The 16,299-nt window shown below is 46.5% G+C and overlaps 1 protein-coding gene across 1 annotated transcript; it reads right to left on the reverse strand.

The window, feature by feature from the left end:
* Positions 1 to 1,714: 1,714 nt before the first annotated feature.
* On the reverse strand, positions 1,715 to 15,168 carry RAC1 (Rac family small GTPase 1). The gene is made up of 6 exons (XM_056866148.1): positions 15,097 to 15,168; positions 9,184 to 9,255; positions 7,616 to 7,733; positions 3,099 to 3,161; positions 2,056 to 2,215; positions 1,715 to 1,857 (listed from the first exon to the last, which is right to left on the reverse strand). The coding sequence occupies exons 1-6, from the start codon at positions 15,129 to 15,131 to the stop codon at positions 1,727 to 1,729; spliced, it is 579 nt and encodes a 192-aa protein (XP_056722126.1). The 5' UTR covers positions 15,132 to 15,168; the 3' UTR covers positions 1,715 to 1,726.
* Positions 15,169 to 16,299: the final 1,131 nt, after the last annotated feature.

The raw sequence follows: 16,299 nt of genomic DNA on the forward strand, positions 1-16,299 counted from the left end.
ATCCATTTTCCAGCAGGGCAACCAGCAACGGAGGAACTGTTCCTGTTTGTCCACAGGAGCCTGCTGGCTTATGCCAGCAGCCCAACATTAGATCGGTGTGAAGAGTTTGATTTATTAGTAGAAGAATATGTCCACCAGGGCTCACGTTGCTTTGTGCCACAGCATGACAGATGAAACAGTCCAATTCTACATTTACAGTTAAGTGCTTCTTACAAATGTAAGCCTCACCCCTGGAATGATTCAAGAATTTATTAAGTCATACATGCAAAACATACTGCTAAATCGCATTACCAAAAAGATCAAATGTAAAAACTTCACAATCTTGCAAACTCCATATATTTTTTTTGTTCTAGTAGTTGAAAGGTTGTAGTTCATTGTAGTGTTCCTGCCAGCGTTTGAGATGTCGAGGACGTTGTTAGCACTCGGTTACAGAACCTCACAGACCCAGTGACTGTTACTAGATCAAACGGGATGTACGTATTTCATGGTGATGTTAAAAGGACAGCTTCAGAATTAGTAAAGGTTACTGTGTCAGGATACCTGGCAAATGGTGACATTTAAGAAAGGTAATTAAGGTGGCAAAGTATAAAAAAAATTACTAGGAACCGGTAAAGCTGCTGCACATGATTTTTACACCAAGTCACTTAAAGACTAAAAAAAGCTCCTCAAAAGCATGTATAATATTGGGGCAGAAAAGAAGGGGGGGGGGGAACAAGGCTATGCTTAAATGTTCTAACCTACCAAAAAAAAACAAACCAAATATAATCAGAAAATTTTAAAGATAACAAGTTATATTGCTCAATAGGAAGCAAGTCTGCAACAAAAAGCCACTAGTGAGAACCGGTGGAGGGGGTGGGAGGGGGAAACAACCAGTCTGAAACTGCAGTACATGAATGCCCTACTGCGAAATGCAGACAAGTGAAAAGACCACCCTGCCCTCAGCTGCTGCTTAGTTGTCGCGAGGGTTTCGCTTTACTGTTTTTTCTCTGTCTCCACACAACAGAAAAATCTATTCAGTTCAACTATGTCGTAGTGTAAAAGTGATCTGTACACAGGAGTCAAAATACTGTCGGGCCCGCCTCGCTGGATCGATGCACCCCTCCCACACAATATGCTGCTGCCGAGGAAGTGAACACATCTCACAAAGAGCGTTGGTCCCCGAATGGGCAGGAAAGCGTTTCTGAAGAGGGAACTCTGGTGTGCCGTCAGTTATTACGTTGGTTCAGGCATGAGAGAGAATGCTATGCAATGACCATCAGTTAGATGAATGTGTTAAACGGCAGCCATTTCCCTAAAGGCTTAGTTATCTGAGAGAAAAGAGGACTATAAAGTTTTGCAAATTCCTAACACACATTAGTTATCTTGAAAGATGCCTGTGCATTTTTTAAAAACAAACAAACACAGGTTTTGTGCTCTGTAGACAAAGCACAGTAATGCAACAGATCAGCAGATAATTTGGCAACACGTGATTAATCTGAGCAACAGGACTTGGGGGGGAAATAAGGCTTTCATATAGGTTTGTCTTTTTTTTAGGATCTCTTTAGTAGAAGGGAAAAAATAAATCTAACCCTTTAGACAAAGGGGAACATGAAACTGATGATTGGTTCAAAAAAAAAAAAGTAATGGAAGAGAACTAATTTTTAAACAGAAGAACTTGGCATTGATGTGAATGCTCCATTGTTCTGAGCAAAGCACAGAAGGTTTGGGAGGGTGGGGGGCAGCAGTATTACAGCAGCAGGCACTTTCTCTTCCTCTTCTTTACGGGAGGGGGGCAGAGGACCGCTCGGATCGCTTCGTCAAAGACTGTCTTGAGGCCTCGCTGTGTGAGTGCTGAGCATTCGAGGTATTTCACCGCACCTGTGGACACACAAGCAAGCCTTAGGCAACGGCAAGGCACGAGAGGCAGGCAGCTCAGAGTAGAACCTCCGAAGAACACCAAACACCCAGATTAGCCTCCGCCGCTTATGTGGACGACTGGGGAATCAAACCCGGTTCTCCAGATTAGAGTCCACAGCTCCAAACCACTGCACCATGCTGGTTGGGAGGAAGGCATACCGATCTCTTTTGCCATGGCGAGGCCTTGTGGGTAAGTGATGGGAGTCAGCTTCTTCTCCTTCAGTTTCTCAATGGTGTCTTTGTCATCTCGGAGATCCAGTTTGGTGCCCACGAGTATGATGGGAGTGTTGGGGCAATGGTGCCGCACTTCAGGATACCACTGGAAACAGAAGCAAAGATCACATGTGGGCATGTGCAGGGGACACAGAGCATGCGTAAAATCCCCATGTCATTTGTCTGCAGAGCGATACTGGGCATCAGCCAACATCCGCACACAACCTTTCGTCCAATGCGCGAGGAGGAAGCAACTGTAGAATGAGTCATTTCCCCACTGCTCCTAGCAGAGCATTGGAAAGGGAACAGAAGAATTTTGAAGGCTTGGCTCTGTGGCCGAAGCAGGCTTCCCCTTCCCTCACCACGAGGAGCTGCTCAATTGGCAGGATCTCCAGAGCTCGGCCAGCAGGCAGAAACCTCTCTGTTCCCCCTTCCCATCCTTGCAGAGCCCACTGCAAAGAGAGCGCTGCCCAGGAGCCCCCAGCTTATCTAAACAGCCGAAGAGAGGACCGGCTGAAAGGGAGCATCTTCCGAAGCCCAGGCGTCACTTCCAAAACATCTCACTTCTGGGTGCCAAGGGTGCCAGTTACATGGCAATCAGCATGACGTTTGCCACAATGAGAATAAAATGGCAAAATTTACTAACAGTTTCTTGGGAGGGAGGGTCAACTAGATTTTTATGGAGGAGAAAAAGGGGTGTAGCCTAAACTGTCAACATGTGGCATTCCAACTTCTATTTTGAAGGAAAAGTTATTTGTACTTTTCCAGCAAAGTATTACTTTTCGAGGGGCACAACTTTGCGATATACATATTCCCAACAGTGTATATTTCAAAACGCCTAATGAATGTTTACATGGGCTTCCCCCCCTTTTCCAACAGCTAAACATTTTGCTTTACCCAAGGATTATTTTTTTTTAATGGTATTGTGAATACAGTTTAAAATCCACAAAAGGCATCCTAAGAAAAAAGACCCCTGGATTTCCACTCACCTTTGCACGGACATTTTCAAAGGACGCAGGGCTCACGAGGGAGAAGCAAATTAAGAACACATCCTGCAAAACAGCATTTGAAGGCGGCTCAGTCTCCTGCGGTCACTTTTCCAGGTTTAATACTTTTCCAGGTTTTCCCACACAATCAGTCTTGGAGCTCCACTTATGGAGATTTCCACTTACTAATGGATAATGAACATAAATGGCAAAATGGAACCCTTCTACAAAACCACCTCTCTTTTGAATTCAAGATGGGCCATTGGGAAAATGGAAGGAACCCACAAACCAGAAACCCGGCTCCCTGCACAACTCCATATTTTCCACTGTCCAGCTGCGGTAAAAGGTGTTACCTGGAAAACACAGCTGTTCAACATGAACTTCTTTTCATGCCAGTAAGCCAATAGTATTACATGGCACTTTTAACCCAGAGCTCAACTTTAAACCCACTTTCTTGGAAGCCCTGTTGTGTTTGAACGGGATTTACACTTCCTAGTTGAACACATTGGGATTCTACCCTTAATTTACGGGCACATCCCATCTTCGCCATTAGGCAAAAGTGAGCAAACTTCGCTCCTTCAAACTTGGTGAGATTCAACAGATGCTCCCATGAACAGATATCAACCACTTTGGGGGCTTTTGGCTAGAACAGAGGCACTGTTGGTTTCAAGGGGAAGAGAACAGGTGAGAGCAACCAGGGAAGAAGAGCAACTGGGAATTCACCTAAAACTATGCACGACTCTCAGTGAACATCCTGCCCCCAGCCAGGTCTACACAAACAGGCAGATTAGGTGGTCAGGCTGTTGTTGGACCAGAGGTAGGGAAAAGGAGCATAACTGAATGTTCCCATATTAAAACAAACAGGAAAAAATTCACCGGGTATAGGAAGGTGCTGTTTTCTGACTATGCCTGGCAGGTTTCCCCTTTTTGGACAATGTTCAGACACATAAGTCCTCACCCTAGTTTCCACTTTTTCAAGCTACAACTGCTGAACCTCCTAATTGGATACATGGAGTTGGCCAAATTCAACTGGTTGCTTTAAAGTTCTTTCAAATCACTTTACCCAGAAAGGTTCTGGGTACTCCAGTCTGGAACATTTGAGCCACTTGGCTTGCCTGCAAATGCCGGCGTAAAAGCATGACTTAGGGTACCTTAATTCCTAGGCAGTTATCTGCCGGCATGGCTAGTCTCAGGTGCTAAAAGAGTTGTTTTACTCCTGCCAAAGCTGCAGCAGACACTTGCCATTCCACTCCCACACATGTCCAGCACCTTGTGAAACGATGTTCTCCGATGTCGTCGGATAGGAAAATGCACAATTTCTGCTCTAGCCCCCCCCCCACTGTTCAGCCATCGACAAAAATCAGAGGTGTTTTGGAGCGTTAGTTGATTGTTTGCGGCTCTAGGCCTTCCGTTAGGTCACCAGCTTGACACCACCAAAGCTAAGCGCTTGCAATGAACAGCTAGGCATGCACCGGCATGGTGAAGCTGCAGGCTCTCAGCCAAGCTCCTTCACCTATCCCAAACAGGAGAACAAAGGATTTACCTGGAACCTTCCAAAGCAAGCTTTGCGCATTAAAAGTCTGGACTGACACAATGGCTATTGACTGCCAAAACGTTACGGGCTTTTTAAAAAAAGGGATTGCTGAGCCCCAGAAGGCAATAAACAGGGTGCCAGTTTCTGGCTGCAGGAGCAGAAGCGGGGGGGGGGGGGAGAGATGAAAGAGCTTGGAGCTTAATGGTTGAAAGTTTTACATACGCAGAAAGGTTGACGTTTCACCCTGGGAGTTAAATCCTTACCGTTCGTTCCTTCAACCTAGTAATAGCATGAAACAACTTCAGTTAAAGTTACGAGCGACTTCCAAGGGGACAACATCAGCTGTTTCCCCTTCAGACCCATCTGTTCAGCACGGCCCTTCAAAACTGCTCTCACGTCTGCAGATATCTAGCTTGTCAAGCTGTAGCTCAAATCATTTCCTGGGGCTCCTTGTTTTCTAGCAGTTCTATGCCTTCGGGTATATGCACCCCACCCCCTATTTGTATTCTGAAGCGGCACAATCCTAGGAATGCTTTACAGTGAATTTCATCTGTCGCTTCGCTCCAAGGTTTAAGCACGTTAACTTGAAGTTGTGGGAGATGGTCCAACTAGCAGCACTACGAACAGAGCAAAAACGATGCAGAGGTTTCTACCCAATGCGGTTTGACTGCACTGCCGTACAATGAATGTGCAAAACTTTGCCAAAAGCGAGGAGCACATGAGCCGTTTGCTCCATCCCATATGGCCTAAAATGCTGCCGTGTTCTTCCCAAAAGTTACAAACACACATCTGCTCGGCAAGGACTGCAGGGTCTTTAATATTTTAGTTGCATAATGGGAAAACAGCAGCTTAGGTCTCTCTCATCATATCTTCTCCTCTCCAACAATGCCGATCCTTGGAGAGAGACTCATCCTCTGCTCTCTTCTGCCACTAGAGGATTCGTCTTTGGATTTGTTTTTGGCTTAAGGACAGGCCGGTAGTCGGAGCTCAGAACAGGAGGGACACCTCTGACTGCTTTATTCCACTGCAGTTCTGAGGTGTGTGTTTTCCTCATCATTTGGTGGTTGCCCCAAATGAGTCACTCACTCTAGAGTCTCTTGGGGAAAAAGGCGCTTTTTTTGTTTTTTTTCTGGCTCTTCCGGCACTTCTCTTGGAATCAGTAATATAGCCAAGGACAGGTCATTGTCAGCTGCTTGGTCTCAGGCCCAAAATGGAAGGAAAAAAAAGAGTTTTGTGGTTTCACGGGGTATATATTAGGAGCTGAAATGGAGTTCCCAGAACTGGAAATCTAAATGGTTTATGAGCCATGCTAGGAAAGAACACAGAACTAAAATAGTGTGGCTTTTTGTTAAAAAACACAAGTTCAGTTTCATAGTGTTTGAAAGGAAGAGAATAAAACCTTGCTCCCTTTCTCTGAAACCAACACACTATCCCATCTATTCATCAGTGGACTGGACACTACACTCGGGATGGGAGTTCAATGGAATGAAGAGTGACCTACCAATCTCACAGGATGGATCAGAGCATGAATGAGGAAATGGGCTTTATACCTTGAACCTTGAATTAAGCACACTTATAAAAAAAATGACTAGCTCAAAGCATTTGCCTACCTAACCCATAACTTTGGAAAATTCTGTTCTGAAGAGCTAAGCTGAATCACCCCTAGCCACCACCACCCCTTGCCGAAGAGCAGCACGTGGCTATTCAACCAGCCGCACGCATGGAGAATGCCAGATCTATCCAAAGTCCTTCAAATGAACTTGTTTCGGCCCTGCCCAGCATTGTCATTTAAATGAGCAGCTCTGCCACAATTCATCTCTGCGCCCCGATGAAAAGATGAACACTGTGGAGTGTTTAGCAATGATAGTGTCAGACTGTGCCTGAACAGCGAGGCAGAACAAAGGCGGCTTTTAGCAGGGCTCCGCTTGCTGAGAAAACTGTTCTGCATCCTAGGTTTATGATTTAACCATGACGGTACTCAGGAAAATTCGGGGTCTGCGCTCACGTGAGCATTCCTTGGCACCAGCTGCCTGGAACTTTTTGAACAACGCATTGAGCCTCTGAGGTCCATTGCAAATGACTAACCCGACCCTTCAAAACCTACTACGTCAAGATCTAATAGCGTTCCCGGGGAAGTAGCTCGTTTTGCAAGCAACAGATGAACAGCTCCACAGAATGAGGACGTTAAAGAGAGATTTAGAACATCGCTGCATGTTAAAAACGGAACGCAAGCACAGTGATTTAGCAGCAAGGAGGCAGAAAGCTGTCGCGTTTAGGGAAGGTGGCAATTATAGCACTGGCAAATTAACAGTTAGAAATTCAGATACAATCCACTGGGCACTTTGCCTGCACGAGCCCCATGGAAACCGACTGAAGTCTTGCAGAAATACTTGCTTGTGAATGTCCAGGTACCTTCAGACACGACAGTCCTGTGCAGCCAAATAGGTGGTTACTTTCATGCTGGCCGGCAGCGGGGGATCACCTTGTCCCAAAAGGAAACTCACGGAGGCTGCCTATTCCAGCCCACCCAGCTTGTTCAAATGTGACGGTTCTGCACCGGCAGCTGAATGTGGAAGGAACTGTAGACTGCGCTGGCAGAGGGGGGGGATCATCACATGCGAAACCATTCTTGGTATGGGCTTACCCTAGAGATGACGCCTCTTAGGCTTCCCCTGACGGCAACTGACAACATGGCCGACTTTGTACTGTAGCACTAACGCAAGACTAGGGAAGAAGGCACCAATTACTGAGGAGGTTTTGCTCAACAACTGCTCTTTTGGACTGCCATTTACACCAGTGCTACTAACCCTGGACTGCTGCTGGGAACCCAGGGGTCACCATTTGCTCCTGCCTGGCCGTGCGGGTCCTAACCAGCACATCTGACTCTTCTCTGGAACCACCCTCCCACCTTATAATTACCAACCTGCAGTTAGAAGCCAGAAAGAAAGGAAAGCAAGCGGTCAAGTCTTTCACAATAAAAGCTTACTGTCTGTGGATAGGATAGTGGCCGCAGTCTGTCATAATCCTCTTGTCCAGCTGTATCCCACAAGCCCAGGTTGACCGGCTTCCCATCAACCATCACATTGGCAGAATAATTGTCGAAGCTACAAGGGGAGAAAGAAAAGTTAGCATGTCATCTAGAACCGTGCTGGTTTTGGTGGCAAACGCTGGCATAAATCTCAAGCTGTCTGAATCTCACTTGAGAGAAAGAGACAGAGAGAGAGATTCTCGCCTATGTGTCATACAAGGGTGGCTCAAAATAAAGCAAACGGGCTGTGCAGCATGGCTGCTCTGCTCTTGACCATTCCCATTCATTTCAAGGATGCTGTTGTGGAATCCTGGTGGCCTGTGTGCTTCTGTCTATGTGTCACACAGTACACAGAGCACTGCACCCAGATACTCAGAAAAACTGCCTTGTTGACCAAGCAAAATTAGAAGAGTTGGTTTTTATATGCCGACTTTCTCTACCACTTAAGGGAGACTCAAACCGGCTTACAATCGCTTTCCTTCCCCTCCCCACAACAGACACCTGGTGAGGTAGGTGAGACTGAGAGAGCTCCAAGAGAGCTGCAACTTGCCCATGGTCACCCAGCTGACTTCGTGTGTAGGAGTGGGGAAACAAATCCAGTTCACCAGATTAGTCTCTGCAGCTCATGTGGAGGAGTGGGGGAATCAAGCCCAGTTCTTCAGATCAGACTCCACCATTCCAAACCACCGCTCTTGACCACTACACCACACTTAACCACTACACCACGCATGGGGGCCAAGATGGTTTTCAACTACACATAGAAGCAACAGAGCAGCAGCAGCCAATACCCACCCCCGGGCACACATTCATATAATGCACTGAACTGTTTTATTTTCAAAGGTGTTTGTCACAGGCACTTTTCTTAAAAAGTAAAGGTAGTCTCCTGTGCAAGTACCGGGTTATTACTGAATCATGGGGTGTCGTCACATCCCAACGTTTACTAGGCAGACTATGTTTACCGGGTGGTTTGCCATCGCCTTCCCCTTACTCATAGCAAGTTTGGTACTCATTTTACCAACCTCAGAAGGATGGAAGGCTGAGTCGACCTTGAGCCGGCTACCTGAACCTGACTTCCGTTGGGATTGAACTCCTGTCGTGAGCAGAGCTTTGACTGCAGTACTGCAGCTTACCTCTCTGCGTCACGGGGCACATGTTTTAGATGTACACCTCCAGCAACAGCAAGGAGCCAAAATGCCACGCATCTAGCTCTGCATGCTCAGGAGGACTTTCAGTGTGAGCTTCTCAAACAATTGCATAAAAGGCTCTAAAAGGAAACTAAAGGTACCATTTAGGTGCCACCCACTTCAGCATTTAAACTGGCTCCTACGCAGTTCGCCTTGAGCAAGTCACCTTTGTTGATAAAAGATTTATGGCCAACAATAAGACACAGGAGACGGGTGCTTGGTGGGGGGGGGAGCAGGAAGAGCCCCAACTAAACTAAAAACCCTGCTCGGCAATGAAGTCAAGAATTGTGCAGTCCTGTAGACACTGAAGAGTGCTAGAAAAAGTTAAAAGCTAGTACTTACACAGTGGGTATGTATTCTCCAGGAAATGCATTGGTTGTGTAACTGATGAGTAGGCATGTTTTACCTACAGCACTGTGAAGAGGAAAGACAGACATCCAGGTAAGAATCTATCCACATAGAATATCCTTTTTTGCCATTTGCAGGAAGACTGATCCATTAGTATTTAATGTACTTCAGATGCGATCAATCAAGAAAAGCTTCCTATTCCTCACTGCACATCTAAACCTGATTTCTGGACCTAACATAGGCTATAGGCAGATCCAACCTCCTAGGTGCCTACAAAGATGATTAAGTGCTCCCTGTGAAAAATATCCCTACCCACAGAAAGCTAGCAGGCCAGGGGAAAGGGGTTCATAGTCTACCCTCTGCCCTAACAGGCTTGCTTTCTATGGGCAAGGAGTTTAATAAACTGAGTGCTATTGAAATATAGTGGCACAAACCGGGAAAGGCTGTACACATGAACACATTAAGCCGCCTTCTACTGAATCAGACCCTTGGTCCATCAAAGTCAGTATTGTCTACTCAGACTGGCAGCGGCTCTCCAGGGTCTCAGGCAGGGTCTTTCACATCACCTACTCCCTTTAACTGGAGATGCCAGGGATTGAACCTGGGACCTTCTGCATGCCACGCAGATGCTCTGCCACTGAGCCACAGCCTCTCCTACCACATTCTCGATTGGCATGTTCAAACTGCCTTCACTCAGAGGCATTAGTCAAGATTCTACCTTTCAATCGAGCCGTCCTCACCAAGCTGATGTGAAGATATAGAATCTTTCTGTTTTGCTCAATGTGAAGTGCTATAGATATATATGAAACACAGCTGAAAAAGCAGCAAGAGAATTCAGGTATTGCTATCCACTTCTAGACTTCATGGATGTCTGCACACCAGATAAACATTTGTTTTGCTCTTGGGTCAGCCCAATTCTTCCTCGTACCAACATTCTTGTAGGCTCAAGATTTCACCTAAGTGGAAAAATCCTGCTCCGGGTTCTCTTCTTGGGGCCTCATTGGTTGCCTCCCATTTCCTTTATGATGTTCTGCCATTTGTTTTAGACATCCATGCACACCCTTCCGCAAAATCATATGAAGAACATGAAGTTGCACCCTTTCGGGGAGTTTTGGAAAGTTGTTTGGTTTTACAACAGTGGCAGTATCAGCTAAAGAATGAGGAAGCATGCAGAGTACTTCAGAAGACCGGCTAACTATTTACAGGCGGAGCTGTCTGAAACATCCAACTTGTAATCCCAGATCCAGGTCAAAGAGATCCTTTCGTTTGCCTAACCCCCCACCCCAATTAGATAATTGTGTTGCAGCTATCCTGTGACTGCTGGTGCCTGCAAAGCACTTGGAAGATGAACGCCACCAGCTAAGCACCAAACATAATGAACTTCTGTACCGAACTCAAGCACTGCCAGGTACATCTGTTCAACTTGGAATCCTTGGAGAACAGAATGCCTTCCCAGCGGAAGCCGCCTCACAGGGTTCTCATGGTGAAAATCAGAGATAAGAAGAAGAAGAGTTGGTTTTTATATGCTGACTTTCTCTACCACTTAAGGCAGAATCAAACCAGCTTACAATCACCTTCCCTTCCCCACAACAGATGCCCTGTGAGGTAGATGGGGCTGAGAGAACTGTGACTAGCCCAAGGTCACCCAGCTGGCTTCGTGTGTAGGAGTGGGGAAACCAATCCAGTTCACCAGATTAGTCTCCGCCGCTCATGTGGAGGAGTAGGGAATCAAACCCGGTTCTCCAGATCAGACTCCACCGCTCCAATCCACCGCTCTTAACCACTACACCACGCTGGCTCTCTCCCACTCCAAATGGGATATGGTGCAGCCTTAAGACCATGTACTGCAGGTTTGTCTAATCAGATCTTTTCGCCTTCTACTAAGCTACTTGAACCACCAACATCTCCCTGCCTACAGTTCTCCCATTTCCCCCTCCAGCCCCAAGCCTTACAGAGGCCACTCAAAGCAGTCCTGGAAAGAAATACCATAAGATGGCAAGTCAAGCTCAAAAGGATAAAGGAAGCCGCCTCCCCCAGTGCCCACGTTGCGCAAGTCAGGCAGGTCCACAAAAACTAACAAGGAAATGCCAACAAGAATAAACAAGTCCCAGAGGCCTCCACTACAGAATTCCCCCACCCCAGGCTTCCTGCCTTCTCAGCTCGCTGGCTCTCTGCCTTATGAATCAGAAAGCTCTCCGCACAGATACTCGGCTAAAAAATAATAATAATTCAGCATTCATAGCTACTCATTCCAAGTATATGAAGAGAGGCAAAAAAAGGCCTAAAGCCGATTCCTCTCTCGAGAAACTGCTAGCAACTTTCTCTTATTAAAAATGTAAAAGAACTACGCAAAGCCTGACCATCGTTAGGTAAGTATGTCATGGTTTTAACCCTACAGCCCTGACTGAGGCATCCTTTTTAATAACAAGATTGCTAATTTTAACAATAAGTAGGTTTCGGTCTTCTCCTCTCTCCTATAAAATATATCCACTTAAAAATGGTTTTGGGATTGTCGAATGGTTAGAAGGACAGACTAGGCCCAAGGAGTTCTCCTTTCAGCTCCTCCGGCCATAAATCTCACTAAGATAACCTTGGACTGCCAGCCAACCTACTGCCTAGGATCACAATAAGGAGAAAATGAAGTGGGGAGGGAATATCATCCTACGCTCCTTAGAGGAAAGATGGGCTAAAAAATGTGAGAATCGTCATCAACATTCCTAACTTATTTTAAAACACTATTTTGCACATAACATTGATTTTTCCACAGCTTATATTTTCATCAGTGTTCTTGGAGTTACTTGAAATGTGCCTATCACATTACTCGCACCGTTAAGCACGTCTGTTCATTGTGTAACCTGACACTGCTTAAAATTAATTTGAACAGTTCTGGTCTCAATCAAACCTCCGGAGAACTCATAAACAAGACTCAGTAATTCGAAGCCCCAACCAGAGACGGCCGTGATGGCTTTTGGGGCTATATCTGTCATTCTCAGAGAAGCTACACACATTCGTTCTGTTGCCCAGTTATACTCAGACAACACAGGGATATTTGTTTCTCCTTCAAAAAAAAAAAAAACCTCTAGCTGCATAAAACCAGACTTGTTTTCCAGATGGCCTGCAATGCTCCCCTGATCTGTGACACCCAGTAGAGAGAAAAAAAGTGACGGTCAGATGATGACCAGGGCCCCTCAACGCTTGTTCACTGAGCACAGAAAGAAGTCAGAGGGAGCAAATGTAGCACGCACATCTTTGAGCACGTTCTTGATAACTGAAGCCAGAAGCATGAAAGTTTTGTGCATCAAAAAATCTGAAAATGTATACCAGCTGTACGTTTAGGGAACACAATCAGACTTGTTTACAAATAATTACATTACACGCTAAGAAAGCATTATCTTCATTACTACTTCCTAGTACACATACTTAGGACTGGACTACAAGGCACACCGAGGCCCGTGGGACGTTGTTCCTTGCAAAGATGCTTAGCACTGCAGCCCTGAACAGTTTCTCCCCAGCTTCCGGAAGTGACTTTCCTTTGTTAACCACAAAATGGAGCACAGATTCTGTGCCAAAGCCACAAGAGCCTCCTGCTGTCAACAACAAACATGAAGCCCCTAAGTTAACTGCCTTATTTTGAAAGTGACATCCCATCTGCTTAACGGCTCTATATACCTTACCAGAATCTATATGGGTCAGTTCAACCCTTGATAAGTTGGGCCTTAATGGCTGATCGCCCGGACAGTGCAGAGGTTTGCACAACATACCCTCAAGCCGAAGAGCAAGTCTCTCCACACTAAATGCAGCCCAGTCTTGGGGCTCCTGTTGACTTGGGCAGAAGCGAACACACCAAGTTTCCATCTGCACCTTTTCCACCACTGGCAAGTTTATGCATTGCCCATCCCAGCCTATGTCCTTGCCTCTGGTGTGAGTCAACCGAGAGGCAGGAACCTGTAGCATTATACCAAATAGCTGGAGGCTACCCTCAACAAGAGTGCTTGCTGGGTGAACCTTGAGGGCTGGGTCTGCCCTCATAACAACATTTGCCCCAACATTGTCCTATATTTTTCTCAGCAATAATACAAGCAGGGTGTGTTTAAGACAGTGTTTCCGGAATTATCAGGCACTCCATTTTGAAGGAAGAAAGCACATATTGGGATCAATTGAGATCTCGGGGGCAGGGCGAGGAAAGAAAACAAAACCAGCAATAGTGGAAGGCTTGAACTACAACCCCATGCACACCCATTTGGGAGCAAACGCCCATGTCGTAAAGAAAAACCTAGTTATAAATTAGCCATGCACAAGATGAGGCTTCCAGAACGGAAGTATTTAGCATTTTATGAGAGTTCGATGCTATTCAATAACTTCTTCTAAGATTATCTTGTACGTTTTAAATTGTACCTTGGCACCCTTGTAAGGGCAGAAAAGCAGGATGTAAGTTTAGTAAATAAAAATAATTTTTTAAAAAACCCACAGAACACTAAACAAATATAAATGAATAGCAAGTAAACTGGAGAGACCAAACTGAAACAGACCGGAATCGGAGATCTCACTGTGCGAATGCGGGAGGGTGAGGAGAAACACTACCTTTTCACTTGAGGGGAGAGTTTTATTGGAAAAGGTATGGACCTATTGTCTGTGTAATATTCTTTTGCAGAAATACATATTTCTACATAGCCTTTCCCCCACCCCCACTCAAACAAGACCAAGTAGATTTACAGAACAGAAATTAAAGGATCCGACACCAACCTCCTGAAAACCAATAAACTGTCTCCACAGAGCCAGGGCTCCCAGACATTTTAAACTAAAAACTCTCAAATAAAACCATTCTGAATGGCCTACACAACACAAATATTCACAACTTAAAAAAAAATTAGCCTTAGTTCCCCCCCCCCCAGCTCGTGTGTGTGTGTAAAGTGCTGTCAAGTTGATGGGGTTTTCAAGGCAAGAGACTAACAGAGTTGGTTTTACCATTGCCTGCATATTCAACCCTGGTATTCCTTGGAGGACTCCCATTCAAATACCAGCACTGATATACCTCCAAAGAATTCAAGATAAGAGGGGAATCTACTTCATCTTCTATTGGGAGATTTTAGAGACGGTAGCCATGTTACCACTACAATCCTACACAGACTTACACCAATCTGTGCCGACCATAAAAAAACCAAAATCCACCGATTTACACTGGAGTAAGCCCGCAACAGGACTGTGCGGCAGAAAATGAATTTAATTCGCCAACTGCAAAACCAGAGCTATCTAAAACAGGCTTCTGGTGTAGCTCGGAGGTTGCACACCCGGGTTCTACCTTATCAGATGTAATGATGCCTTCTTAATTACGGGAACAGATTACCGTTTTTTTATTGCAATTATTGTTGCTACCCGTCTTAAAAGCTGTCAAAAAGAAAGGGAGGAGGGAAGAGGGAGAAGGAGTTATATAAATCCTCTAAATAAAGGCTCCTACAGGTTTTTATGCCCAGCACAGAAAAAAGTGAGAGGGAGCAAATGTAGCACACACATCTTTGAACATATTCTTGATAACTGAAGCATGTCAGTTTTGAGCCCCCCCCCCAAAAAAAAATGTATACCAGCTGTACATTTACGGAACTCAATCACACTTGTTTACAAATAATTACATTACACGCTAAGAAAGCTGGGTTTTATTTTATTTTTGCCCACCCCTTCCGACAAAGTAATTTAGCGCGCGGGGGTCCCCCCCCACTCTTCCCTTTTTTCAACACAGCAACTTTGCGAGGTAGGCCAGGCACTCGGGGAACTGAACCAAGCCGTGATTACCAACCACGGGTATACAGGGAGGGATCGAGGCCCGGAGGGGAAGCTTCCCAGCCCGGGCGCGGAGGGAGGGTTGTGATTTGGGGAGGAGGGGGAGGCGTCGGCGCGGCAGGCCTTCCTTACCCGTCTCCCACCACCACACACTTGATGGCCTGCATCGGGGCGGCGGCCGCTGCTTCGTTGCCGGTTCTCGGGGCCTCCTCCTGTTGGTCTCCCGGGTGGGGCCGAGGAGCCCCCCGCAAAGCTCGGCGACGCGGCGGGGGAAAAGGCGGGGAGGGTCCGCGGCCGCCTCCGCTTCTTCCTCTTTAAATGTTGGGGGTGGGGTGGGGGAGAGAAACGGTTATCAACGGCGAGGCAACGGCCACCACCCAAAAGCGCGAGGTGCAAGGAAACAGGAAGTGGCCGCTCCGCTCACATCCGGCCTCGCGCTCGCTCGCTCCCCTCCCTGACGGCCGCTTTGGGATCGCAAGGCTGGCTTCGACGCTCGCCCGAGGGGCTTCGGGAAGGCTCGCCTCCCGAGTCTCCTCCCACCGCGTTCGGGAATCTTCGGAAGAGCTCGGTTGCTCTCTCTCTTCCCCCCCCCACACACCAGGTCCGGTCGTAGCGTGCCGAACTTTCGGCCCCGCTCGTCACGTCTTCGGCTTCCCCCTCCCTTGCGGTTCAGCTCGGAAGAGCTTCGGGAAAACCCGACACCGCCTTCGGGTTTCCCCTTCGTTTCCTCGGTTCGGGGCTCGGAAGCGTTCGGCGAAGTTCGAGCTGCCTTTTTTTTTTTTTTTTTTAAACCGCGGCTTCGGGAAGACTCGGCTCTTCGCGTTCGGCAACTTCCGCCGTTCGGCAATCTTCGTCTGACGTGCCCATCACCGGCCCTTTTCGCCACCGAGTCGCACCAATAATCCGTCATCTTTGTGCTACTAACCCAGTCAGAAGCGTATTGGGGGAGGGTTTCGTGTCGTTCTGTCAGCTTCCCGCCTTTTTTGGGACCAGGTGTGCCACAGCTATGGTTTCATTATAGGTCAAACGCCACAAGCAAAATCAGCGTTGTTCAAACTGTAACAAAAAAAAATACAACAGTAGGCTATAATATTATTACATACTAGATTCACTACGAATTTCTATCAAACATGGCCGTAATGTATAGAAACTAAAGTATTCCTACAATATTATATAAGCAATTGCACAAAAACCAACCTTCCAACAAAGGTGAAGGCAAATCTGAGAGCTCAACAGGTAAGTCAACCTTGTTGACTTACCTGTTGAACTCTCGGGTTTGCAATATTGTCGAAGGCTTTCACTGTCCGAGTTAATTGGTTCTTGTAGGTGATCCTG

The sequence above is a fragment of the Euleptes europaea genome, chromosome 21 (assembly GCF_029931775.1).
Source record: "Euleptes europaea isolate rEulEur1 chromosome 21, rEulEur1.hap1, whole genome shotgun sequence".
In the NCBI taxonomy this organism is placed as follows: Eukaryota; Metazoa; Chordata; class Lepidosauria; order Squamata; family Sphaerodactylidae; genus Euleptes; species Euleptes europaea.

Excerpts from the sequence above, each read along its gene's own strand:
- RAC1 (XM_056866148.1), bottom strand. The coding sequence starts at position 15,131 with ATGCAGGCCATCAAGTGTGTGGTGGTGGGAGACGG. Across the intron at positions 7,734-9,183 it reads GGAGAATACATACCCACTGT|CTTCGACAATTATTCTGCCA; the intron begins GTAAGTACTAGC and ends CTCCCCTTGTAG. Across the intron at positions 1,858-2,055 it reads CGCCATGGCAAAAGAGATCG|GTGCGGTGAAATACCTCGAA; the intron begins GTATGCCTTCCT and ends GTGTGTCCACAG.